The following is a 27,728-nucleotide window of genomic DNA, read 5'->3' as shown; positions in this document are numbered from 1 at the left end:
TCGCTCCCTTTTCTTGTTTTTACTGTTTCTCTGTGTTCTTTCTCCCTCTTTTGTCTTTGGCCACCTAATCCTCTTCTCTTTCTCCACCCTATAGCTCTCCATAGCCTCTTTGGCCCACAGATCCCACCAACACTTGCCCTTTCACCACAGCTCTGATGGTGGCCCTGTAGCTCAGAGGACAGAGCACTGATCTCCTCTTGAATCTACCACATCTCTGGTCCTCTCCCTGAAACCAGCCCATATCCCCAAGTACCAAACCCCAATTTCCCTGCTGGCTGCTCAGTTGGACCAAAGACTCCCTCCTGCCTCAAGAAGAAAAACTCCTTGCAGAATATCCTTTCAAACCATGAAATATTCTCTGTGGACAGCGATGGACCCAGCCCTTATCCGGATGGGATGTAGCACTTGGGGAGAGCTGGCTGCAGCCCTACAGGGGCCAGATGTACCGGCATCCCATTGCCCAGTTGAAAGCACTTCTCGGGCTGTGCTGCTGCAAAGCGACACAAACCCAGTTCTTAGAACCCCCCTCTGGATCATTTCAGAGCGAGGTGAGGACTAAGCCCCCGCTCCCCCCCCCCCCCCGCCCCTCCGGCCCCCACCCGGACCAGCAGCACGAACGCATAAGGAAGATGAACTCGTTCTGGCTTCCAGCAAGTGCTTTGTCTGATTCTGAGTAAAAGTGAAACTTGTCATGTAACAGAAACAGCCCTATAAATATCCTGGTTCAAACCCCAGCAGCCCGGGAGGACGCTGCAGAGGCTGGAGGGAGCTCGGAGGCTACAGGAAAATCACCCGCTTGTTCTGCAAACTGCGGCGGCAGCACAGAGGTATTGTTGGTTAATGTGATTTAAAGTTTGCTCCAGGGTTCGGACAGAGAATTTTGTTAATGGAAATTAATCACTGACAACGCTCCTGGGTTGTAGGGAGAAGAAACACATCACAGGCAGGTGTGTGTGTGTGTGTGTGTGTGTGTGTGTGTGTTGTACTAATTTCCAAGCTAGTCCATTAATTTAATGCCTTCGGTATCTCAGTGGGGAGATGTCCTAAAAATCTAAGAGCTGTGTACGGGCTTCCAGTTCGCTCCATGGTTCAAACTACAGCTATTGAAACTCATTAAGGCAGGGGCAGATTTACCATGACACCAACGGTGCTGTGGCAAGGGGCTCCCAACAAAAGGGGTCCCCCACACTGGAGCAGCAAAGCAAAGAAAACAAATACCTCATTTTCCAGCTTTGGGCTGTATGTTTATGTTTGCTCTTGTGGTAATGCCCACAAGGTATTTAGCCGGCACATGAAGGCAAGGGGCAAGTGCATGGTGAAGTTGAATGGCCCATTAAGAAACACTTGGCTCACAACACACCCTGGAAAACGCCTGCCCTGTCTACACTTGACTTAACGGACTTTTCCTCACACAGAAAGGGAAGGGGCGGGGCAGAGATGCCTGAGGACCCCAGAAAGAAGAGCCAACCAGGGAGGGGCCGGCCAAGGGTAGGCCCTGGGGCAGTTCAGCCTGGGTGGGGACTGCCCCTTTCTGGGGCTCATCTCTGATCTCTCCCAGCCCAGGTGGTGCTAGAGGCCTGGTTCCTCTTGGTGAGTGACTCAGTGCCTGCCCAGGGGAGCCCCCCTCACCTTCCTCTTGCTGGGGCACTTCAAGGGTGGCAGCCGTGGAAATTTTACTCCTGCTGCACCGAGGAGCACAGATGCCCAAGGGCTCTTCAAGCTTCACTACTACACAGTCCTGGGTCAGGGTGAGACTCGCTTCCCACTGCGCCCACAGAGGGGAGGGGCAGAGAGGGTTATGGGGGGGAATGAGCCCCAAACAGCAGAGGGGACAGGGTGGGGTGGGCAGTGGGCTATGTGGGGGATGAGTTGGATATTTTACAGAGACTCTACTAGCCTCGTTGATTGCTGATTTCTCCCTTGCAATAGACAAAGATCAGATGGCTGCTGACTTTCTCACATGAGGCAACAGCCTTTGATACCTGTGGTATAAGCAACATAGCCCTTGCTCAAGTGGTTTTGTTCTTTCCTCTCCAAATGTCAAAGCCTGTTCCCATTGAACTTGATAGTAAAACTCCTTTTGATTTCAATGGGAACTTTATTTCGCCCCAACAAGAGATCAGAGAATGTGATTTTGATCAATTGCTCATCTGTCCAGAGACAGGTCTCAGGCATGCTCTGCCAGGCTGATTTGCTTGCCCCTCCTGTGTGCCATGCTGAGGAAAATAATAAAACAATTGATCCACATCATCTATACTTTATTTGTACACATTTTTCACATTAGCATAATGGAAATACAAGCTTTGATCTAGACCAGAAGTTCTCAAACTTTGGTCCCAGAACTCCATTCAGGTGGACCGAGGAAAGATTATTATTTTTTTTTTATAAAGCGTTCTTATCCAAAGCACTTTACAATAGTTAGCTAATGGTACAAACAACATTTGGAAAGATCATTAAGTGGTCCACTGAGACCCTCAGCAATTTTCAAGTCGTCTTTGAAAAAAAAGTTAGACTACAAAAACAGTCAAGATACCTCACTTTATTTTCATTTACTTCCTGTTACTTATAATATAGGAAAGTATCAGGGGGTAGCCGTGTTAGTCTGTATCTACAAAAACAACAAAGAGTCTGGTGGCACCTTAAAGACTAACAGATTTATTTGGGCATAAGCTTTCGTGAGTAAAAACCTCACTTCTTCGGATGCATAGAGTGAAAGCCCTAAAGTTTTATAATATAGGAGGAGTCTGAAGAAAAAAAGAATGAAAAACGGGGGTGGGGGGAGATAAGAGAGAATGTACTTTTTCTTGTCTGGGTAGGGGGACCCCAAAAATGAAGATGAGCACAGGGCCCCACTAACTCTAAATCCACCACTGCATTAAGGATAAAACAAGTTGGGAACCTATTGCCTTTTCTGGCTAATGGATCCCTCCCAAACCAATCCTGCCTCCTGCAAATGTCCCTGTTCTTTGTAAGTAGACTCGAAATGGTGTTCTCCATGTTGCCTAGTCCCAAACTCTGTTTTTTGAATATTTGTTAGACATGTCACAGGTTTTCAGGTGAACATTCCTTTGTGTTAAAATTGTTTTAGCTTCTGGGATTCTCACCCCTTTTACTGAACAGCCCAGTCTCCTGTGTCCAGGCCCCTGTGAATGGTAGTGAGTCTAAGTGGCTCCATGCCAGACTAAGAGCACTGTAGAGGAGCCTGAAGATGGAACATCTGGACTGCCTGTGAATACAGACCAGTCCCTGCCCTCTGTCTTCCAGAGGGAGGTTCAGGACACCTGCAGAAACCGAGAGCTTCCCCAGACAGAAGAACTCCAGGACCTTCCTCTGGAGTTTGGCCAGGGTGGGCTCAGGGGTTGGACCAGTGCTAGCATGGACAGGACTAGCTGGTTCGTGGCCAGTGCCCTCCCCTGAAGAGAAAGGCACTGGAGAAGCCCCACCCATGCCCACAACTGGTCAGAGTCTGGTCTCCAGGTCGGTCCAAGTTTCCAGTGGGGATATAGAGGAACATGGGGGACCCAGGATCAATTCTGCCTGATGGGGAGAAAGACAATCCCTTTTCAAATCCCTTCTCCCTATCAGGCAGAGAAGGGGATTGAACTTGGGTTTTCCACACACCAGGGAAGTGCTCCAACCACTGGGTTAAACATTATAAGGGAAGTACCACCACCACACTTTGAATGGGGCCTGATCTGGTAGGCAACCTCTGAGTATGCATATTGAATCGGGCCCAACATGTGAGATAGACACTCCTCTGCCTGTCTTCCCACCCTCCCCTTTGTGTTTTCAGCATTATTTTATAGAAAGCACATACACACTAGCTGAAAGCTAGCTGTGAGAAATATACAAGACTAAACTTTTACTTATTTTCTGTTAGTTTCCTACCAAACTTACAATTTATCAATTCTAGTAAAGTTGGTTAATTATGAGACAAAATGAAGACTGTTTAAAATGGTCTCTGTAAAAAAGTAGATAACATTTGAACATTCTTACCACAAACTATCTCCATTTTGCTGTGTTAAACTGTAACTCTTTCAGAATGTAAGGTACAAACAGGCACCTTATTGTAGTGTACTTTTAAATAACGGGAAGTAATTTTATGAAAATGGTTAAACATGGATTTAATGAATACATTAAAACAACCTTGAAACTCCAGGGACAGTTTTTGTGAGACAATAAATACAAATAAAATGCCAACAACATAACTCAAAGGCTTTAGCAGTAAATATTTTGCATTTATAACTTTTTGCAAAATATTTAGGAAAATACAAAGAAAAATCATGAACCCCTTAGATAAACACATACTCACTGAAAATACACAGTGTTTGATCAGTTTTTGAAAGGAGAGCTGCAAATATCAAACTACTCATACGATGTCTCCAGGGGTGGCGCTAGCTTTTTTGCTGCCCCAAGCACGGCAGTGAGGCAGCATTTGGTGGCATGCCTGCGGGAGGTCTGCCGGTCCCGCGCCTTCGGCGGACCCGCCGCCTCATTGCCGCTGAAGCCGCGGGACCGCTGGACCTCCAGCAGGCATGCCGCCGAAGGCTGCCTCACTGCCGCCCTCGGAGCGAACGGCAGGGCACCCCCCACGGCTTGCCACCCCAGGCACGCGCTTGGAGCGCTGGTGCCTGGAGCCGCCGCTGGATGTCTCTTCTGAAAAGCTGGTTTTCTTTCTGATTTCTTCAGGGTTGTCAGAAGACCTAAGAGCAAGGCTTCATTTACTTTAACTCTGTTGGTCTGCAGACAGTGTGTCAAAGATAAAGTTTTGGGCTCACAGTCTGTGAGCAAGGCGCACAGATTTGCACACCGCAGTCCTCTCCTTTCCTTCGCTTTATACAAAGCTCTGATAGGATTAACATCTCACAAACCCAGGGGCAAACTGCAGGAAAATTCTCTGACAGTCACCATTGCAGGGACATTTTCACTAGGTTCTGTTGTTGATACAAAACGCACCATTAAAGTCATTTGTTCCGTATGGCTGATGTCAGGTGTGCAGTCCAGAATAACAGAGTAATATCTTGCTGACTTCAGATCTGCCACAATCTTCTGTTTGACTTTTGTTGCCAGTAACTGTATGATCTCATTGTGAATTGTTTTTCCAAGGTAGTGGTGTGTGTACATTTCTTGGGTGGTGACTCTTCTTAGATGCTCCTGGAGTACAGCATCAAACTCAGCCATCAGCTCCACAATTTTAAGGAAGTTTCCATTGTTTGGCACATGCAGCTGTTCTGAAGTGCCACGCAGTGCTAGGTTTTGGGTAGCAAGCCTTCTCACAATGGCAATGAGCCTTTTCAGAACATTTTGCCAGTAAAGATACTCGGATGCAATCTTCTCTTGATGCTGATCATCTATGGTGGCCTTTAACCTTAGTCTCATCTCAAGCTCTTTCCACCTATGGAATACTCTCTGGTGATTTGCTGCCTTCTCATGGCATGCCAGATTTCTAGCCAGATTTTTCCAGTCCTTTGTTCCTGTAGAACCCAATGTAGCTGAAACATTAGACTGGAAGAGTTTGCAACAAAAACAGGATGTAGCATTCTGGGTTTTTGAGTACATACGCCATGGCCTCTTGACTTTGTCACCATTGGGGATTTCACATCAGGAATGTGTTGGATGGAAACGTCTATTTTCATTCTCTTTGGGGAACATGACATTTTTCACTTCCTGTGGCCCATGCAGTACAAGGAAGTCCCTCAGGCTACTGCTCAAGTGGGTCCACAGCCCTGGATCATCTAGACTTAAGGGACTAAACTCAGCAGCAGCTGTTTCTTGCGCCTCCACCACACTCTTCTCTGATCTACACTTTTCTTCAGGAATGTGCATGGTTACATCCATCTGAGATGGAGATATGGATGCTGCAGTAGCTGCCAGGTCACCTGCACTCTGACTAACTGGAAGATCAGGCATCTCCTCACCACTCACATCCTCACTGGGGCCGGAAGGCTCACCGTGAACATTTGTGTCTATGTATCTCAGGAGAGCTCCTTCCTGCTTAGATAGAAAAGCTTCCTTTGCTTTCTTTCTTTTTCTGAATGCTGCCCCAGAGGGGCGTTTTCTTCTTTCACTCATGACTGCTGTTCTGTGCCAGCTATAGTGGCTCTCAACACTCAACTGAAGGGGACAAATAAGCATCTTAGGGGCCTAACTGGCTCCTACTACTTCAGTTGACTGCCCGTTCTCCTCAAGTGGGTTCAGGGAAGCAGCAGGAAACAGGAAGCTCCCTGAGAAGCTGGTGTGAATCAGTCCAGGCTCCTGGGGGTGCCGGAGAGGTACATAAGTGGCTCCTCCTCCTCTCTCTCCCTGCAGCTCCTGCTGCTTTCTGTTCTTCCCTCTCACCTTTTCTCCTGCCTGCCTGTTATGTCTCTTGTGCCCTCCTTCCTCCAGCCCAGCACTCCACCCTCTCTGTGCATCTAGAGCAGAGAGAATACATATGCACCAGCAGCAGACACAATTTTCTACACTCTGGGTCCTAGTGGCGCCCCTCCACCTATACACAGTCTGGCACCTGGGGCGGCTGCCTCAGGTCACCTCATGGTAAGGCCAGCTCTGTCCGGGACCAGCGGAACCACTGGTGCACAGCCCATCACTGCCCATCAGCATCCCACCAAGCACCTCCCAGGCACTGGTTCCCACGGTACCAACACTGCCAGACAAGCTCTGCCATGAGCACAAAAAACATGGCCATGGGCTAAGGGCAGGTCCCTGACCAGGACTGCCCTAACAGGTAGTGTTGCCTCCCCAAGCTGTGCCACTAGGTCAGGTGAGAAGTCGCATGTCAACCCGACTGCTCCAGCTCCTGAACTCTCCCAGCTCGAGGATAAGGACAAGCGGAAGTGGGAGCTGCTGCTGCAAGCACCAGCTCCGGTTACTGCACCCGCCCTAGCGTACCTACCGACCAGCACCGTCAACCCCACCAGGACCCTCAGATTGTCCCATGCAACCCCTGATACTCACGGCTGCTTGGACCTGCTGATCTCTGAGGAACTGCTGCCCCCATATCCTGGCTCTCCCCTCATTCTCACCGGCCCCACGACAGAGGCTGGAGTCATGGTGCAGACCTCCACAACCCCTGGCTTACAATCCCATTGCAGACCCATGGTATCGCTACCTGCCCGGACCACCCATGCTCAGAGACCCTTACTATTCATCCTATTGGCCATCCTGGGATCCCTGCAGCATCTGTAGCCTCATGCCAGCCATCCCCAGTGCACCCTCTGGTGCCATCAGTTTATGAGGAGCAGGAAGGAGATGTGGAACCAATACCACTGGTTCCCATGGCGGCCTCTTGCTCCCCGGATAAGGTGCTTATGCTGACCTCTCTGTCCCCACCAGATGACCACCGCCAGTATCAAGAGCTATTACAGTGGGTGGCGGTGGATCTTGCTCTTCCACTGGAGGAGGTCCAGGATACCCATGACCAACTGCTGGACATCCTCTGGCCCCAGGAACACTCGCAGATGGCTCTCCCCATTATCCTGCAACCAGCTCACCTGGTACGGCAGATGCCTGCTTCCTGGGACCTCCTACCATGTGGTGCAACAACTGCCCGCGATATTAGACATTACTGCCTAGGACAGTGGACATTGGGTGATACTACCTGTGATTGTGAGTATTGGGCACCGCTGCCTAAGACTGTGGATGTCTGTGGATGTCATTGATGACTGTGGATGTCCACTACTGCCCTGGTCTAAGACCCTGACCATTAGGTCTCACTGTCCTGAAGAAAAGGGCAGCTCTATGGACTCTAGCCATTAGGCTGAGCTGCCCTGAAGAAAAGGATGGCTCTGTGGACTCTGGGTCCTGGGACTTACTGTCCAGAGAGGTAGGGCAGCCTTGTGAATATGTGTGGTTGGGAGTTGCCGCCATCAAGGAAGGAGCGACCCCCCACCCTTTTTCCCTTTTTGAATGGAGGCCCCATGACAGGGCCAAACACACCCAACTGCTCTCCCACAACATTGCAGCGGTGGCCTACTTCAACGAACAGGGCAGCACCACATCTCCCTACTTCTGTTCTGTCATGGCCGGTTATAGCCTTGGCTGCAAACACGAGGAGGATGTACAACGCGTGTGCAAGTCAATCTTCTGGCTCTGATGCATGATGCGTATGTGCACTCAGAAGGGACCATCAGATCATCTAGTCTGAACTTCCGTACATCACAAGGCACTACATTTCACACAACTACTCCTGTATTGAGCTCAATAACTTGTGTTTGGCTAAAGCATCTTCCAGAAAGGCTCCAGTCTCCATCTGACAACAATAAGAGAGGAGAATCCACCACTTCTCTTGGTAGCTTGTTCTAATAGTTAATCACCCTCCCTGTTAAATATTTCTGCCTAGTTTCTAAATTGAATTTGCTTGGCTTTAACTTCCAGCCTCTAGTTCTTGTTGTGCTTTTCTCCACTAGATTAAAGCACACTTTAGTACCTGCCATTTTCTCTCTGTAAAGGATTTAATTTATATTCACTTCCTGGTCACTGATGAAACTGTTGAAAATGTCGGGCCCATTATCAAACCCTGTGGAAACCCATTAGAAACATCCACATTGAATGATGATTCCTTATTGATAATTAGTTTGTGTAATCTTTCAGTTAGCCAGTTCTTAATCCATTTGGTGTGTGCTTTATTGACACTGTATAGTGCTAATTTTTTATTTAGAAAGTTGTGTGGTGCTTAGGCAAACACTTTACAAAAGTCTAAGTATATTATATCTATGCAGTTACCTTTATCAACCAAACTTGTATTCTCCTCAAAGAATGAAATCAGATCTTTATGGCAAGACCTGTTTTCCATAAAATGACATTGACTGGCATTAATTATATTCCTAGCCTTTAATTCTTTATTAATTGAATCCTGTACCAGTTTTTCCATTAATTTGATTGGCATTAAAGTCAGGCTAACTAGCCTATAGTTATCCAGGTCATCCTGCTTGCCTGTTTAGATTATTGTCATAGCATCCTCCTGTTTTCTGGAATGTTCCCCATATTCAACATTTTTAAAAAATTAACACCCATGGGCCAGACTCCTTTGGGATTCTTGGGTGCAAGTTATCTGGACCTGCTGATTTAAAAATATTTATTCCCAATAGACGTTCTTAACCTGGTTACTAATGGACTGGAATGTAATTCATCATCCTCATGTGATACTAACACATCAACCTGCTTCATTCCAAATACAGAACAGAAATATTTAATGGAAATGTCTGCAACATTATTAACAATTTTACCCTCTCCTTTAAGTAATAGGATGATACCATTGTTAGGATTTCTTTTGTTCCTAATTTATTTAAAAAAACCCTCCTTCTTATTGTTCTTAGCCCTGCTAGCCATGAATATTATGCTGATGTCTTTTAGCTTCCCTGATCAATTTTCTACACTTTATAATTTATATCAATTGCTATCCATTTTCCCTTTTTTCCACTTGTTTTATATTGTCTTTTTATTTCTAACTGCTGCCTTCACTTCTCCACTAAATCAGGATGGGCATTTAGCCAAAGCTGTCCCCTCTTTTTTGATTGTGAATCATGGCTTTTTTTGACCATCTAATAAACTCTTCTTGAACTCCCAAATTTCATTCACATTTTCATGTCTACATCTTTCCTCCAAGTCAATTTTGCTCATAATTATTCTCAGCTTTGAGAAATTAGCCCGTTTGAAGTACCAAGGATGTGTGTGTGTCTTTGTTTACCCATATTGAATGCAATCAGGTCATGATCACTGGTCCCCAGACTACCACCAACTTCCAGTGCAGCTTTTAATTTTTTAATTCACCTTTATCAGTCAGAGTGAGGTCCAAAACAGGGTTATCTTGTGCTATACCTTTTGTATTAGAAAATTATCATCTATACTTTTTAAAATCGCTAATGTTGTTTTGCTACTGGCTGCATGAGACTTCCAGCATATGTCTATCAAACTGAAGTCCTTCTGAACACAATGTTTATTTCTACACATTACAGACAGGTGCCTAAGGAGTAGCTTTTCCTGTTCTCTGGTTTGATTAGGTGGTCTGAACCAGACCACCTCCAGTACCCCTCGTGGGCTTTTTTAGTTAGCACATTGATCCATATGCATTCAAGATCCTGTGGCTCTGAGTTATCAAAAACTCTAAAACAGGCAATGGTGTCTTTAATATAGAGTACCCTGCCAGCTTTTTTACCCACTCTGTCCTGCCTAAACAAGTTATAAACAGTGATTTTAACTTTCCAAACATAAGAATCATCCCGCCAGGTGTCAATAATGCCAATTGATAGGATTATAGGCCCACATTAGATTTGGGTGAACTATGGTTTTAAACTGATCTGCGATAAGAGCATGAGCAATAGGCCCGAAGCATGCAACCAAAAATAATGAGATCATGAGAAGGAAGGGTTGTTGTGTTATACTTGTAGGGACCGTTCTAAACATCAGTGTTCTCTTATTTAAGGTTTGGGTTAAAGTAATAGAAATAAAACACGGTTAATTGAGTACCAGCTGCAGTAAATAATTGGCTATATAAGAAACTGCTTCATCTGGCCTTAGCTAAGGTCTGATAATTGGCAATGACGTCCCTTGTTTGTTAAGGGGTATAAAAAAGTAAACTCTTAAAATGTTCATTCCTAATACCTGCCTGACCATACTGAAGCTGTGTAGGTCTAAGCTCCCCGGGTCCCATTTGTAAGTATCTTGATCAAATGCTTATAAATGTTTTGTTACTGTGCGACTGTAGTAAATTGCTTATTATTTAGGTTTTTTAGGAATGTTTAGAGCAATTGTTTAAACCCCATTCGGCCTTTGGCTTTAACAAAGGAATTTATGATTAAATTAGTGTTGTGGTAATACCCTGCATTAATAACTAAAATTCCAATACAACTGTATCAAATTCCTTTTCATCAATGAGAATTTCTCATTCCTCCAGCTTGTCATCCTAACATTGGTATATAAGCAAATAAAATTCCTTTCTTCTCATTCTTTGCCGCCTCAGTTCAATTTGTTCTCAAAGTGCTGCGTTTGAGCTGCATTTGCCTCCTTAGCGTCCTCCCTCTGCATTGTTAGTTTAACATTCTCCTGGCTGCTCCAGCTAATCTCTAACCAAAAAGATTAGCACCCCTACCGTGAGATTTGGCACTGGTGTGACTGCTGCTGGAATACAAATTGAATTCTGGTGCCCACAATTCAAAAAGGATGTTGAAAAATTGGAGAGGGTTCAAAGAAGATCCACAAGGATGATTAAAGGATTAGAAAATAAAACATGTCTTCTAGTGTGAGACTCCCAGAGCTCAATCTGTGTAGCTGAACAAAGAGAAGGTTATGAGGTGACTTGATCACAGTCTAGGAGTACATACATACATGGGGAACCAATATTTAATGATGGACTCTCCAGTCTAGGAGAGAAAGGTTTAACACGATCCAGTGGCTGCAAGCTGAAGCTAGACCAATTCAGGCTGGAAATAAGGCATCAATGTTTAACAGTGAGAGTAACTTAACCGATGGAACAGTTCACCAAGGGGCCGGGTGGGGTCTCCACTTGGGAATTTTTAAATCAGACTATGTACTCTCAGCGTTCCTTGGGGGAAGTTCTGTGGCGTGTGCTGTGCAAGAGGTCAGACTAGTCCATCACAATGGTCCCTTCAGGCCGTGGAATCTGTGCATCTAGGAGATGCAGGCCAGCCATTCATACATAGAGCTGGGCAAACAATGCATGTTCCAGTTCACTGGCAATTCACAAAGAAGCAGGGTCACAGTTGAGCCGAAAATAACATTTTTTACAATTTTCCAATAAATCAAAAAGTAAAAAAAAAAATTCAAGTTGAAATAAAACAACATTACCAAAATGTTTTGTTTCCATTTTCAGGCATTTGGACAAAAGCAAAGGAAAGGGGTCACAAAACAGCTGAAGGAGGTGATGGTGCTGATGTCACCTACTTTATAAGCTTTCGTGGTTTGGCCAATCAGCTGGGATGTGAAAAATGTTGGTTCAATTCCCCTGTGTATTAAATGTAGAGAAGGAATTCAAAGCTGGTTTCCCACATGGCAGGAATGTGCCTGGGCCAGAGGGCTTTCTCAAGCTCTCTGCCTGAAACGCTTCCAATTTTATTTTAATAATTAAAGATCCATTGAGGTAGAGACTTGAATATGAGCGGCCTAAGCCCAAGGCTATAGGGTCATCTTCACAACCTTGCCTGGGCCCAATGACTATCCACTGTCATCATTATGAACTGCCAAATTCCAATTCCTTCTCCACATCAGAAGATAGGAGTGGAGGGGATTCCATATACTCATAGAGTCCAGGGCCAAAAGGGACCATTGTGATCATGTAGCCTGACCTCCTGGATAACACAGGCCATAGGACTTCCCTGAATAATAATGCCCATTTCAATTAGAGCATATCTCCTAAAACTACATCCAATCTGCATTTTAAAATTGCCACTGCCCTCTCCAATTTGTCAACATGCTTCTTGAATTGTGGACACCAAAACTGGACACAGTATTCCAATACCATTTGCACCAGGCCCATATACAGACATATGATCCAAGAATCACATTAGCCTTTTTGGCAACAGCATCACTCTGTTAATTCATGTTCAACTGATTATCCACCATGATCCCCAAATCCTTCTCAGTCACTGCTTCCAATGTTAGAGACCCCATCCTGTAAGTACGGCCTACATTCTCTGTTCCTAGATGTGTACATTTACATTTAGCTGTATTAAAACCAGGGCTTAATTTGTGCTGGGGATTGTCGGAGCACTACCCCGGCTCCTCTTCTGTTATAGTGTCCTCTGTGCCCGATGTGTGCATGGTCACACCAGGGGGGGCAGAGCAGTGCACTCTGCAAGATGGTGTCCTCCATGAGGCGCACTCTTCTTGAGTTCTGACACCTCTTTCTTTACAAATTAAGCACTGATTAAAATGCGTATTGTTTGCTTCTGTCCATCATCCCAAGTGATCCAGACCACTCTGTATCAGTAACCTGTCCCCTTCAGTATTTACCACTCCCCATCTTCGTGTCACCGCAAACATGAGCAGTGATGATTTTATATTTTCTTTCCAGTCATTGATAAAAATGTTAAATGGCATTGGGCCAAGAACCGATCCCTGCAGGACTCCACTGGAAACACACCCGCTCAGTGATGATTTCCTGCTTATAATTCCATTTTGGGTACTGTCACTTATCAGTTTTTAATCCATTTAATGTCTACTGTGTTCATTTGACATTATTCTAGTTTCTTAATCAAAACGTTGTGCGGTACCAAGTCAAACACCTTATAGAAGTGTAAGAAAATTACATCAACATCATGGTCTTTATCAATCAAACTTGTAATCTCATAAAAAAAAAGACATCAAGTTAGTTTAAGGAGATCTATTTCCCATAAATGCATGTTGATTAATCAAGTCCCATAACTTGTTCTATTATCTTGACTGGGATCAATATCAGACTGACAAGTCTATTATTATTATATTATTATTATAATAATTACCTGGGTCATCCCATTTACCCTTTTAAAATATTGCCACAACATTAGCTTCCTTTCAGTCTTCTGGAACTTCCCCAGTGCTCCAAGAGTTATTGAAAATCAACATTAACAGACCAGAAAAAATCATGAGAACAAACATGAAAGCATTTGAATAACATACGTTTATAACAAGTGTGCTATGATTTTACAAGTCTGGTTTTTTTCCCCATCACTAGGAGGTTTAATTGATCCCTGAAAAAATTCCCTGCAATATTGCAGCTTGGACTACAACAGAAATGAATTATTTTACTAAGAAAGTTACCTGTTCTTTTGGTGACTGATTATTAATTCTTTTTCCTTTTCTGTGTTTTTCCTTTTTGTTTGTTTTCAATAAACCAAGAGATTTACAGAGATCCATAGAACATCCTGAGAGGGATGTAAGGGACAACAAGGAAAAGACTGAAGAGGGGTGGGGTATTCTTGAGTTTAGTGCTCATCCTTTTTCTCCAGGGGCAGTTATTTTTCTTTTCAATGGGAGGGGGGCAGTTACATTTAGAGTGGGGATTATTGTTTTCCTCACACAAAAGCAATCATGTTCTGTCAGCAGGAATGACTTATTTTTAGATTAAGGAAACTAAACGAGAAGAAACAGCAGTAAAGTCTGCATCAGTGTTAGTTACATACACCACCGTACAATGTTCTCGTAGGATGCAATGAATAGCCTTCTTTCTGCTGATTGCTCTTTCTCCTTCCACCTTCTCCTTGACTCCTGTAACATTGTGGACCAGACCATTCTCCTGATCTACCTCCATAATTATGTAAGCATGTTAACTTCCCTTGTGTCCTAGTTATTTACAGAGCCAGCTTACAAAATGCACTCTCTGTGTCTGGTGGCAACTCCTCCCTTTATCAAGGTTCTGTGTTCAGCCCTCTTCCAGCTGCCTTTTCCCTTTAGACCATCTTGGACCAAACTGAGACTGGAGTAAGCAGCAGGTGCACATCTTTTTATACCTTTAATGATTTTTCACTATCTATCCTCTACCTGCTTGACCAAATTTGTGGCTTTGTCTCATCTTCCTTCAGTTAATGTCTCAAAGACAAAAAGGCATCTTCCCAACAACCTCATCTTGTCTTGTGCCCTCCTCAACTCAATATTTCCCTTTTATTTCATTAGCTAAAATCAGACCAGGGCAGGAGACAAGGGTAAGTGTGTAGCAATCCATGTTTACGTGGACTTGCTATGTGCACAATTTGCAGGTTTAGAGTCAACTTTTTTTTAAGATGGTATTGTATTCAGTCTCTGTAGGCCACCTGCCGAGCTACTTTTAGCTATCAATTTCCTATAGACATGCTAACAGATCAGCTCACTTACGCTATAGATTCAGGCTTAGCGTGAGACAAAACAAAAGCAAGCAGCCAGTCCAAAAATGAAAATATTAACATATGATTTTAATATAAAATGAAATTATGAACGATCTGTCCTTCCTTCACTCACTGCATACAAATGAGGCCACAACCCGTGGTTCCCACAACAAAGCCATAGTATGATCCCCAAACCAGGTGAACATAGGCAGGGCAATACGTGTGTTTCCTGCAGGGCCCAATATAGTAGGACTCTGGATTATTTGAAGGTGGGACTCTCTCAATCTCTCTTGTTGAAGCCATTCCACTTTTGATTAAATATGTATTAGGCCAGAATGACTCTATAGACCAGGGCACTCACGTGAGACATGGGGAAACCCAGCTCAGATCCCTTCTCATCAGGCAAAGGAGGGAATTCAGCTGGTGTCTTCCACCTCCTGGGTGAGTGTCCTAACCACTGGGCTAAAGGTTACAAAGGAGCGGTTGTCCTCCAATCATTGGCTATTTTGTAGGGAGTTCTGGTGCCCAAGCTGCCTGATGCCAGGAGAGGGTTCCTGGCTGTGGGTCACAAATAGCGATCGGTGCCTCCCTGCAGCTCGGGCTTTAGGCACCCTGAGCATGCAGGGCTTAAAATCACACCCTTGTCACCAGCTTCTCCCATTGGCTCCTTGCCCAGCACGCTGGCTTTTGTGGATCTCATTCTCAGGTGCCTGTCTCTCCCCATGCCAAGGGTAGGGAGCCTAGGCCCGTAAATCAGGGTTTATGGATTCCAGTGATTTTCAAGATGCCTAAAAGTTCGGTGTTGCAACACTCACCCCCTTTGTGGATTCAGGCCTTAGACCCTGATCCTGCAACTGAATCCACTAGCACAGACCCTTGCACTCTGGTAAAGCCCCAATTACAGTCAACAGGTCTCCACCCAGGTCCAGTTTCCATGCCGGCAGCTCCAGTCGCAGGATCAAGGTCTTAGCTTCTAAGCTCTTGTTGTAGGGACATGAGGGAAGAGTTTCAAAGGTACAAATGTCAGTTAGAGACCTAGCTCCCATGGACATGCACTGCAATTTATGCCTCTGAAAATTTCACCCATTGCCTTCTATTCATCTGTAATGATCATGCATATTCATGGCACTGTATAAATAAAATAATAATAAAGAAATAAACCACCCTTCAGTCTCCACAGGAGCAATGAGACACAAACCAGTTGGGATTTGGCTTTCTTGTATATTAATCAGTTCTTCTGTTGATTTTTGTCAGGAAGAAGCTGTTTCAGATCCCTGTTTTAGAGGAGAAATCTCAGCCTATCAATCACTTGAAAACCTGCCCGGGTATGTACTAGTGATGGACAAATCCACAGATGTTCTAAGCAGAGGCAAATTTAGAGTTAATGGGGCCCTGTGCTCAGCTCCATTCCCCCCCCCCCCCGCCCCCGGGACCCAGCCAAGAAAAAGAACATTCTCTCTTATATCATAGAATATCAGGATTGGAAGGGACCTCAGGAGGTCATCTAGTCCAACCCCCTGCTCAAAGCAGGACCAATCCCCAACTAAATCATCCCAGCCAGGGCTTTGTCAAGCCTGACCTTAGAAACCTCTAAGGAAGGAGATTCCACCACCTCCCTAGGTAACCCAGTCCAATGCTTCCCCATCCTCCTAGTGAAATAGCGTTTCCTAATATCCAATCTAAACCTCCCCCACTGCAACTTGAGACCATTGCTCCTTGTTCTGTCATCTGCCACCACTGAGAACAGCCGAGCTCCATCCTCTTTGGAACCCCCTTTCAGGTAGTTGAAGGCTGCTATCAAATCCCCCCTCATTCTTCTCTTCTGCAGACTAAACAATCCCAGTTCCCTCAGCCTCTCCTCATAAGTCATATGCTCCAGCCAGTGATGAGCTCCCAAAATCCTAAGAATCGGTTCCCTACCAGGTCCTCGGCAGCACTTCGGCCGCAGGGGGGACTTCACTTGCTCCAGGTTTTTGGCGGCAGGTCCTTCACCCGGAGTGAGTGAAGGACCCGCCGCCAAAGTGGCACCGAAGACCGGGTAGGGAACCGCGCAGTGAGTACAAGCCCCACGTGCCTGTCTCCCCCGCTGCCGCCCACCCATTTTACCCCAACCCACGTCGTGCCCCCGACTACCTCTCTCAGAACCCACAACCCATCAACCCCCCCCCTTGTCCCCTGACCACCCCCTCCCAAGACCCCCCACCCTAACCGCCCCCCCAGGACCCCACCCCCTACCCAACCTGCCCCACTCCCTGTCCCGTGACTGCCCCGACCCCATCAACTACCACCCCGACGGACCCCCCGGACTCCCACGCCTACCCAACTCCCCGTTCCCCGTCCCCTGACCGCCCCCCCATAACCTCCACCCCCTCCAACCGCTCCCAACCCATATCCAACCCCTCATCCCAGCCATGGCTGGCCCCTTTACCATGCTGCTGTGTAAGGATGCCGCGCAGTCGCTGGAGCTTGCAGCCCCACCCCCTTACCCAGAGGTGAAAGTAAGCCGGTACGCCCCCGTATGGCATACCGGCAAGAGTCAATGCGCCGGTGCCCGGCTTCCCCAGGGGGCAATTTAAAGAGCCCCAGGCCCTTTAAAATGCCACCAGAGCCCCATGCTGGAGCCCCGGGCCCTTTAAATAGCCCCCAGAGCCCTGGGGTAGTGGGGGACTCCAGGGGCTATTTAAAGGGCCGGGGCTCCAGCTGCTTCTGCTGTCCTGGTCCTTTAAACAGCCGCTGGAGTCCCCCCGCTTCCTCCAGGACTCTGGCGGCTCTGCAAGGGGGGGGAAGTGGGGGAGGGGCTGGGGGAGCCTTGGCCTCCCCAGCTGGGAGCTCAGACATGCCAGACAGGATGGTCCCGTGGGCCGGATGTGGCCTGTGGACCAGAGTTTGCCCACCCGCCCGCCTCTTTAGGAACTGGTTCTACACCGGCTTCTAAATTTAGCAACTGGTTCTTGTGAACCGGTGCGAACCGGCTCCAGCTCACCACTGGCTCCAGCCCCCTATCATTTTTGTTTCCCTCCGCTGGACTCTTTCCAATTTTTCCACATCCTTCTTGTAGTGTGGGGCCCAAAACTGGACACAGTACTCCAGATGAGGCCTCACCAATGTCGAATAAAGGGGAACGATCACGTTCCTCGATCTGCTGGCAATGCCCCTACTTATACAGCCCCAAATGCCGTTAGCCTTCTTGGCAACCAGGATACACTGTTGACTCATATCCAGCTTCTCATCCACTGTGACGCCTAGGTCCTTTTCTGCAGAACTGTTGCCTAGCCACTCGGTCCTTAGTCTGTAACAGTGAATGGGATTCTTCCGTCCTAAGTGCAGGACTCTGAACTTGTCCTTGTTGAATCTCATCAACTAGACATGGAGCCATTGATCACTATCCGTTGAGTCCGACGATCCAGCCAGCTTTCTATCCACCTTACAGTCCATTCATCCAGCCCATACTTCTTTAACTTGCTGTTGCTCTATCAGCAATAGAGATTCTGGACTAATACTTAGTCAACAATCTGGCTGTTGATGCACAAGGCAAGAGAGAATACAGCTAGTACTGATACTGCCTTTGCAGTTCGTAAACTAAGTGGCTATGATTCAGTTATATTATTACTATTTATTATTTGTATTACTGAATTTTTGTAGATGTGTATTTTTCTATATTCTGAGCTCCTTCGTTAAAGTATGTTTGTAAATAACACATTTTATTACAAATATTTCAGAGCAATATGGATAGAAAGCACCAGAGAGGAGATGATGGTAAGACAGTTACACAAAAGGCCCTATTCTGACCTCACTTCTATATTTTAATCAGCTCAAAATTTCCTGTAAAGTAAAAGAGTCCTGCAAACTCTAGGGGATTGAGGCACATTCTGAATATAGCTCTAGTCACCCAAAATTATTTCACTGGCTCTAGCATGGGTGCAGTTGGGGGGGAATGGTAGTGACATGTCCCTTGTAACTATGTCTTATGCTGGGGACAACCCCCACAAAGAAAATCCCTTTCCCAGTATCTGTAATTTCATCCATAACTCAGACTGCTAGAGCAGCTGCAAACTATAAAGCAAGAACCTACCGCTTTTGATCAAGAACCATATAAAAGTGGAATCACGGCAGAGCTTCGTTCCAATCCAACGACAGTGAGAGTGTGTGTACCAGGCACACCCCATTCCCCAGCTCCCTAGAACACTTCTGGACAGAGCTGGTCAACTGTTTTTCAAATTTCAACCCAAAAAATGGGAACAAATGTAATGTGTTATCCTGTCTGACCAACTATATAGAGCTAGGGAAGAACAGGAGGTAATTTATAGGCAAGTCAACCTGATTCACTATCTGCAGCACAGCAGAAGTGGGTTTTTAAGAGGGACTTTGATGTGGACACACTAGTAATTTTGCAGGTGAGCTCAGTGGGATCATACCATGCATTCATTGGGGGCTACAATGAAGAAGGCACACAGGTGATTATGCAAGAGGTGGGAGGGATAGCTCAGTGGTTTGAGCATTGGCCTGCTAAGCCCAGAGTTGTGAGTTCAATCCTTGAGGGGGTGGTTTAGGGAACTGGGGTAAAAATCTGTCTGGGGATTAGTCCTGCTTTGAGTAGGGGGTTGGACTAAATGAGGTCCTGTCCAACCCTGATATTCTAAGAATCTGAAAACCAGATTAGGTGCATTAGCAGAGTGGAGGGGATGGGGCAATGAAATGGTTGACAAGGGAGAATGTGTAAAGAGATGCAGAGTTCTATAGAAATTTGAAGGTAGAGACAAGAAACTTAAATTTGATGGTCAAATGTTCAGAGTTGAAAGGGTCTGAAGGAGGAAGTGGTCTGACGAGAACACAAGGGCTTGTTTTTATACGTTTCGTGTTTACATCTGACTCTAGGATCCAGTACAAAGAGTGTCAGATCTGTGTGTGAATCCAGGGATTATCTGTGTGAAACCAGAGACAGAGGTGCTCCGATTCGACAGTGATGAGTGCAGTATAAGAACCCATCCTGTCGGACAGGGAGCCAACAGCAGAATAGAAAGAGAGAAGTTGCATGATCAAACGAACAGGCCAGGAAGACAAATTTAGTGGTAGTATTTAGAATGCACTGAAGGGTCTGATGTACATGTTGGAGAGGCCAGAGAGGAGGATGTTGCAATAATCAAGGCAAAATATACTGCGGTTCTGAAAAGGAACTTGGGTGTAGGGTTGGAGAGAAAAGGACTGATCTTGGAGATGCTGAGGGGAAAGAACCAGTTGGATTTGGATCTGGCTTAGATGTGTGGGACAAAGGAAAGAAAAGAGTCAAAAATAGCCCCCAGATTGCAGCCCTGAGAGATGGCTAGAATGGTAGAAAAAGAAGGAACAGGAGAAGTATGGGAGAGAAGATAAGGAGTTCTGCTTTGGTCATGTTCAGTTTAAAGTGACAAAACATCCAAGAGGACAGATCTGAGATGTGAGATTGGATGGATGTTATTTACTCTGGGCCTCTCAGCACCAGAGTATGCTATTTTAATGCAGGTTAATTAAAAATTGTATAATTAGATATAAGTCCTACCCATTTCCTTGTATCTGTGCAATGGTGTTCTGACTGTCAAACTGTTCCCAGCAGCCGCAGATGATGGCAGGAGATCAGAACTCAGAATCATCCTCGTTGGCAAAAGTGGAGGTGGGAAAAGTGCAACAGGAAACTCCATCCTTGGGGAAAAAAGGTTTGAATTTGAACTCAACCCAAAGCCAGTAACTTTGACTTGTGAAAAAGGACAAAGGAGCTGGAATGGGAGGGAGCTTGTGGTTATTGACACACCTGCCATTTTTGACCAAAATGTTTGTGATACAGAAACATATAAAGAGATTGTTCGCTGTATCACACTCTCCGCCCCAGGCCCCCACGCTCTGCTGCTGGTGACCCAGGTGAAACGTTACACTGAGGAAGACAGGGAAGCAGTGAAGCGAGTAGAGGAGATTTTTGGAGTTGAAGCCATGAGGCACATGATTGTCCTGTTCACCCGGAAAGAGGATTTAGACGGTAAAACACTGCGAGACTATGTGAGAAATAACGAAGATCTTGAAAGGCTGATTCAGAAGTGTGGGAACCGATGCTGTGCTTTCAATAACAAAATAACCGGAAAAGAACAGGCTGAACAGGTTTCTGAGCTGATTGAAATGATCCAGGGAATGGTTCAGGAGAATGGGGGCAGCTATTATGTCAATAAGATGTATTTGGAACCTAATTTAACTGCAAAAAAAGTGAGATGTTATATTAGAGTAAAAAGGATGAAAGCTTTTTGTAGAAAGTATAAGGACCTTATTTGTATCGGGGTTTTTGTTGTTGTTGTTGTTGTTGCTGCTGCTGCTGCTGTACCGTTCCTGATCGACCTCGATCCCTAACAGCCATTAATAAAGTCTCATTGCAGCCTAACCCTCCTGCTTCCCACACCTGCATCTCAGCTTCTCGGGCACCTCACCCTTATGTTAGTGCAGCACATTCAGACAATGTGAATAAAGCTATTTGCATTTGTTCTTTATTAACAATATATATTAGATAACTTAAATATGCTGAGCCAGTTTCTACACTCAGTGACTCTGGATTTAGATGGTTTAACTCTGTTAATTTAAGCGCAGTCATACGGGTTTACGGCCGTGTATCAGCTCTCAGCCTGGATTTGTAATGGAGTGTCTCCATTAGCTTCCCTGGAGTACGCTGCATTTCCAGCCCGGTCACTGAGAGACGAATTAGGCCCTTTGGCTAGAGCTGTGAGATCTATTCAGCTCTCATGTAAACTTATAGCAGCTCAAACTGCAACATCAAACAGGGCAGTATTTTTACTAAAAATAAAATCTCAGACACTTACAGGGCCAAATTCAGACCAGGTGCAAGTTGGTGAAACTCTATTGACCTTACTGGAGTTACACCAAGAATTAATCTGGCCCCATTGGTGTAGCCTCTTTTGATATTTTGAAAGGCAAACTTCAAAACGCATCGAAGATGTGACTAGGAAACATGGTGATATGCAGCACTGCTTTTTACTCTTTTTTAAGATATCCTGTCAATGGGATTTAGGCTCCTAAGTGCCTAAATCCCTTTTGAAAATTAGACTTACACTCATAAACCCATTAGGCATTGCAATGCTGAGTGCAGCAAGGCCTACATACCTTTAAAAGTCTGGATCTATGTCTACAAGGAAAATTTAACTTACAGAACCAGACTTGTTTTGTTACATTTTTAAAAGTGACAGTGCTAATAAGTTTATGAATACTAATATATTATGGCAACACAGGTCAATAGGTTGCAACCAAAAAATTTTTAGCTTACTTACAAATCTGTGATTGTTAAATTAATTTCTCCAAGAAAACCCAGGCTGTGAGCCCAAAAGTCGCTGAGTTCCAACTGGCAAAGGGGTCACTGTCCAATAGCAAGTCCCATCTGACCTATCTACCACATGGCTGTCAGAGTGTTTATATGTAATGAAGGTCATGTGAGAGATCAAATGAAAATTTATATCATATTGGTCATCATAAGCGTTACATGATGTATGTATGGGAAATAATTAAGTTGTATGTACTAAAACATGTTGAAAACACGGGGTTTGATAAACAGGATTGACAAACAAGTCTTTCCCAGGCAAAGGAATGTTGATGTACCTGTCTGCCTAGGTCTCTGATGTATCTGAAGAAGTGAGGTTCTTACCCACGAAAGCTTATGCTCCCAATACTTCTGTTAGTCTTAAAGGTGCCACAGGACCCTAGGTCTCTGATGTAAGTCAAGTTTTGTGAAACCAAATGCAATGGGAGGTACATTTGCATCTGAGCTAAGCAGGAAGATTAGGTTAGCTGGAGGATGAAGAAAGCAGTGCTTTTTGCATTCATGAAAGTTGGATCTTGGCCATGTGAGCCAGTGATGCTGGGAAATGACTTTAGGTGAGAAACTGCTTTAGGTAAGATTAACTTGCTGAAGTTAAGTCCTAGTCTTGTAGAAGCGGGTTGTCTTGTAACCAATTGTTTCCATTATATTTACTTGGTATCACTTACCTCTCTATCTTTGTTAATAAACTTCTTCTTGTTTATCTCACGTACCTCTCAGTGTTGTAATATTAAGCCAAGTGTGAATCCTCAGCTGAATAAATAAATAGAGATATCCTATCTCCTAGAACTGGAAGAGACCTTGAAAGGTCATTGAGTCCAGCCCCCTGCCTTCACTATCAGGACCAAGTACTGATTTTGCCCCAGATCCCTAAGTGGCCCCCTCAAGGATTGAACTCACAACCCTGGGTTTAGCAGGCCAATGCTCAAACCACTGAGCAGTCCCTCCCCCCAAACTGGCTGGTGTGCACAATGTCTCTTTGGAGCCAGCAAACTTGGTACTTTCTGGGTGTGTCCAGTGACAGGGGCTGGGCTTTACAGGGGATGCTCTAAAAGAGGGTCGGGAACTGGGGTGCACCAAGTGTTACCCACAAGGCAAAGTAATGGCTAAGGCAGAGCGGTAACAATATGACTCATAGTTCTGGGCAGCCTGAGGAAGCGTCACAGTGATGTAGTGTTGGCAGGATTTACACACAGTTTGCGGGTTGGCTGAGGTTCACACTCCAAGCACTGGTCAATTAGACTCTACAACATTGACAAATGAGAAGGCTGGAAAAAAACAAAAAAAGGTTCCAGTTTTGTCATTTTCTGTTTGTTATCTCAGGTGATAGAAACGGAGTAAAAGAAAGTACAAAAATGATGAAGGCAGAGACTGGCCTCAGTGACACCTCCATGAAGTTAGAGCCGGCCAGACTGGAGTTAGAGAAAGCCGACAAGGAGTGTGAGCACCAGAAATGGGAAGCTGAACAGAGAGCCAAAGTGGGGGAGGCAGAAAATCAATAGCAAGTGGACGCACACCAGCAAGCTCTGGAAGTGGAAGACAGGAAGCGTGGGGAGAGGGAACACCAACACAAAACACTGTCAGCGCAGATCCAAACCCCTCAAGCTGTAATCTGTCCTTCCCAGAAGCCACCCAGATGGGACAATTTGGCTCTAATTACAAGGAAAGTGATTGTATTGAGGAGTATGTGACCACCTTTGAAATAATCCATTTCATTCAAAACATTCCTAAGAGCCAAAAAATCACCGTCCTTCTCTCTAAACGGATGGGTAAAGCATTACAGGTGCTTACGATATGGATGTAAGTGAAGCAACAAAATATGATTTTTTTAAATGTCTCTGTTAAAACCGTTTCAGATTAAACAAGAAACGTAACGCCTCAGGGTCAGGAATCTTCAAAACGTTGATAAATTAAGTCATGGGGAATTTGTGCATAAAATGGTGGATTATTTGAAAAGGTGCTTTAAGATGAAAGGGGCAAAGACCCGTGACAAGCTGGTGGATTTAATTGCTCCAGATCAGTTCTTTGAGGTTTGCGCTGAGGAGGTGAGAACTGCTGTGTGGGAGAAAAGTCCAGGACCAGCAGGAGCTGCTGCTGAATCAGCTGACTGGTATGTACAGGTCAGGCAGTTCAGAGAGCGGAAGCCACAAGGAGCAGGTGTGACGGGGTCGGCTCCCTGCTGGCGCCTCCTCCTGGCCAGGTGTGGTGTGGCAGCTCTATCTCTGCTGGGTGTCTCCTGCCAATGACTGCTCCATCTTGGTGGTGGCCTGCCTCTTCCTGTGACTTGATCCTCCAGGCAGAACACTTCCAAGTCTCCCTCCTTCCGCGGTGATCCACAAACAAAAAGCAAAGGGAATTAATGCAAATAAACTGAGTTAGCAAGAGAGAAAGGGGAATGACTCCCTCTCAGCGTGAACCAGGATCTGGCCCTGCTTTCCCAAGGGAGGGGCCTTCAGGCAGTGGGTGTTAGAGAAGCTCCTGCTCCAGTCAGCCCTGTCCTCAGGGCTGAGGGCTGTTGGTCTGTTCTCTCCCCTGTTCTGCTCCCCTTTTAACTCCTCCAGCCTGTGCCTGCCTTGCAGGTGTGGCCAAGGAGAAGGGCTGGCTGAGCCCAGGGCAGCTCCTTAACCCCTTGTTGTCCAGTGTGGGGTCCATATACCCCATCACACAAGGGGAAAAGCCCAGTGTAAAGGGTGGGGGCTGTTTGATCCCAGGAAAAAGGGAGAGTGGTTGGGAGTCCAGGCTCCCACCACCTCAAAATTGAGTGTGCCCCCTCCCCCCCGGTAATCATATTCACAGACCTCTATCACAGGAGGACAGTCCAAGGAAGTGTTTCTCCTGTGGCTCCACTGAACACATGAAAACACAGTGCCCTGACCAAAAGGAATCCAAGTTCACACTCCATCCAGCTCAGCTTAATGCGTCTGTCATGGACACAGGACCCACAGAGGTGACTGAGATGATCCTGGTGAGTTTTGTAAGGCCCGACCCACTGGAGATTGTCATAAATATAAAGGGAACAGTAACAACCTTCATATATGCGGTAACATCAAATCCCTCCGGGCCAGAGGTACAGAATCACTTGCCTGTAAGGGGTTAATCAGTTCCATTAACTTGGCTGGCACCTGACCAGAAGGACCAATGAGGAAAGAAGATACTTTCAAATCTGGGGAGGGGGAGGTTTTGTTTGTGCTCTTTGTTTGAGTGTTTTCTTGGGACAGAGAGGGACCAGGGCAGGAAAAAAACATCTCCTAAAACCCTGCCTGAAATAAGCATCTAAGATTACAAAAATTGTAAGTAAAGCCAGAAAATGTGTTAGACTATCTTTTGTTTTAGCCTGTGAATTTTCCCTGTGCTAAGAGGGAGGTTTATTCCTGTTTTTTGTAACTTGACGTTTTGCCTAGAGTGGAATCCTCTGTGTTTTAAATCTTATTACCTGTAAAATTACCTTCCATCCTGATTTTACAGAGGTGCTTCTTTTATTTTTTTCTTTATAATAAAGTTCTGCTTTTAAGAACCTGATTGGTTTTTAGTGTCCTAAAAACCCAAGGGTCTGGTCTGTGCTCACCTTGGTTACCTATTTGGTTGGTGTATTATTCTCAAGCCTCCCCAGGAAGGGGGGTGAAGTGGTTTGGGGGAATATTTTAGGGAAACAGGAACTCCAACTGGTCCTTTTCCTGAATCTTTGTCTAACTCACTTGGTGGTGGCAGCAGTACTCATCCAAGGACAAGGAAAGGAATTTGTGCCTTGGGGAAGTTTTTAACCTAAGCTGGTAGAAATAAGCTTAGGGGGTCTTTCATGTGGGTCCCCACATCTGTACCCCAGAGTTCAGAGTGGGGAGGGAACCCTGATAGAGGTCAATCTGGAGTTTATGAAGTTGCCAAGGTGAATGGCCAGGTAAGCCAGGGATGGAGAGACGCTGGTGCCCAGATTTCTCTGCGCATGGTTAGGGAAGCTGAACGTGCCGCTTAGATGAAATGTAAAAATCCTTGCATTGGGAAAATCTGAAACCACTGCGCCTGTAGCTAAACTGAAGTTGGAGTGGGAAGGCCTAAAAGGGACCTTAAAGGTTGGTGTGCTGGGTAACATTCCAGCAGAGGTGTTAATTGGTAATGATAGATTGACTGCATACAAAGCTGTTAGTATTGTGACTTGTAGTCAAAAGGAATGTGTCTCTTTGGTCCCAGACGGGGACTACAAAGAAAGAGAAACAGCTGAGTTCAGGGAGGACATTTCCAGCCCTGGTTCAGGAGAGAAAGGCCGTGTGCATCCAGGAATGGGAGGGAAGGAGTCACCCTCTACCTTGGAGACAGCTATCGGAGCTGGCACCAGCCAGGACTTTTCAGCAGAACAGAGAGCATAAGGGGAATCATCTTCAGTGGGAATCATCTCCCTCCTGGCCAATGGGAGCTGCAGAGCTGGCACTTGGGTCAGGGGCAGCGCACGGAGCACTGGTAGCCACCCCTACACCTAGGAGCCGGAGGGACATGTCGGCTGCTTCCTAGGAGCCGCACAGAGCCAGTTAGGGAGCCTGCCAGTCCCACACACCAGGGCTTTTAACAGCCTGATCAGCGGTGCAGACTGGAGCTGCCAGGGTTCCTTTTTGAAAACCAGACACCTGGCAACCCTAGGACAGAGCCTAATGATTGACAAGGGAAAGCCCGGGAAGAAGAGCTAGCCTGACCAATAGGGAGTGAGATGTCTTCCCCTGGGAATCCTGGAGAGGGGAGAAGCCATTTTGGAGCAATCTGGAGCCAGCCATAGAAAGGGCAGCGGTGGCTGTGGGGGAGGCTGGTGAGGCCCAGGCCTGCATGCAGGGACCCCCTGAGAACTGGCCTCTGGCGACCTGGAAGCAACATCCCTCAGCTTGGCCCTTTCCCTCTCCAGGGTGACTCCCAGTTTACAGAGCGTTGCTGGGAAAACTGCCCCCCAGCCAGACGAAGTTCTCCCCCACCTCCCCAGGTGAGATCAGTCACCACAGGGCACCACTGCTCTGGCTGCTAGTCCAGGGCTGCCACCTACTGTGAATCTGAGCGCTGGGGTGGGAGACTAAAGTTAGGATTTTTAGTATAGTTGTTATAACCTGCACCTTGAGCCCTGCGCCCTTTGTGGGGAGGGGAAATCCTGGGACCAGCACCAGCCTGACCCTGCATGAAGCGGATGCCAGCAGCGATCATCAACCCCTCTGCAATGACTGAGGAGTCCAGAGCCACCTCTCAACCTGAGGATCATTCACGGAGTTCTGAGTGCGCTGTCTCTTAGTTAGCTAGTCAGGGAGATTGTTTGGGAGACTCCTTCCTCCTTAAACACTGTCCTCAAGCCAGGGAGTCAGGGTCTGGGGATTTTATTACCTGCTGCCTATTAAACCTATGGAGGGACCTACCACTTTATCTCACATGTGAGTCTTTGGGGCTGCAGTGAACCCAGTCACCCATGTTGCTAACTGCTGCACAGAAGATAGCATGGTCACAGATCATCAAGGGCCCTACAAAGTATGTGCACCAATGGGACACTAATTTTACATTTGCTATATCAGGTCATGTGACTGGGGAAATTCATGGGTATTAACAGGGCACCAGTGACCCTGAAATCA

At 46.0% G+C, this 27,728-nt stretch overlaps 1 protein-coding gene across 2 annotated transcripts; it reads left to right on the top strand.

Moving 5' to 3' along the window:
• Window positions 1-605: 605 nt before the first annotated feature.
• LOC117871882 (GTPase IMAP family member 2-like) lies at window positions 606-22,760 on the top strand. 2 transcript variants are annotated; one of them, XM_034759682.1, is made up of 4 exons: window positions 606-827; window positions 16,050-16,120; window positions 18,515-18,551; window positions 20,386-22,760. In XM_034759682.1, the coding sequence occupies exons 3-4, from the start codon at window positions 18,521-18,523 to the stop codon at window positions 21,162-21,164; spliced, it is 810 nt and encodes a 269-aa protein (XP_034615573.1). In that variant the 5' UTR covers window positions 606-827; window positions 16,050-16,120; window positions 18,515-18,520; the 3' UTR covers window positions 21,165-22,760. The 2 variants fall into 2 exon arrangements, with proteins under 2 accessions (XP_034615573.1, XP_034615572.1); XM_034759681.1 differs by having other exon boundaries at window positions 20,383-22,760.
• The last annotated feature ends 4,968 nt before the right edge of the window (window positions 22,761-27,728 follow it).

The sequence above is a fragment of the Trachemys scripta genome, chromosome 2 (assembly GCF_013100865.1).
Source record: "Trachemys scripta elegans isolate TJP31775 chromosome 2, CAS_Tse_1.0, whole genome shotgun sequence".
NCBI classification, from domain to species: Eukaryota; Metazoa; Chordata; order Testudines; family Emydidae; genus Trachemys; species Trachemys scripta.
The sequence above is the reverse complement of the archived record's forward strand: the minus strand, read 5'-3'. Positions and strand labels throughout refer to the sequence as shown.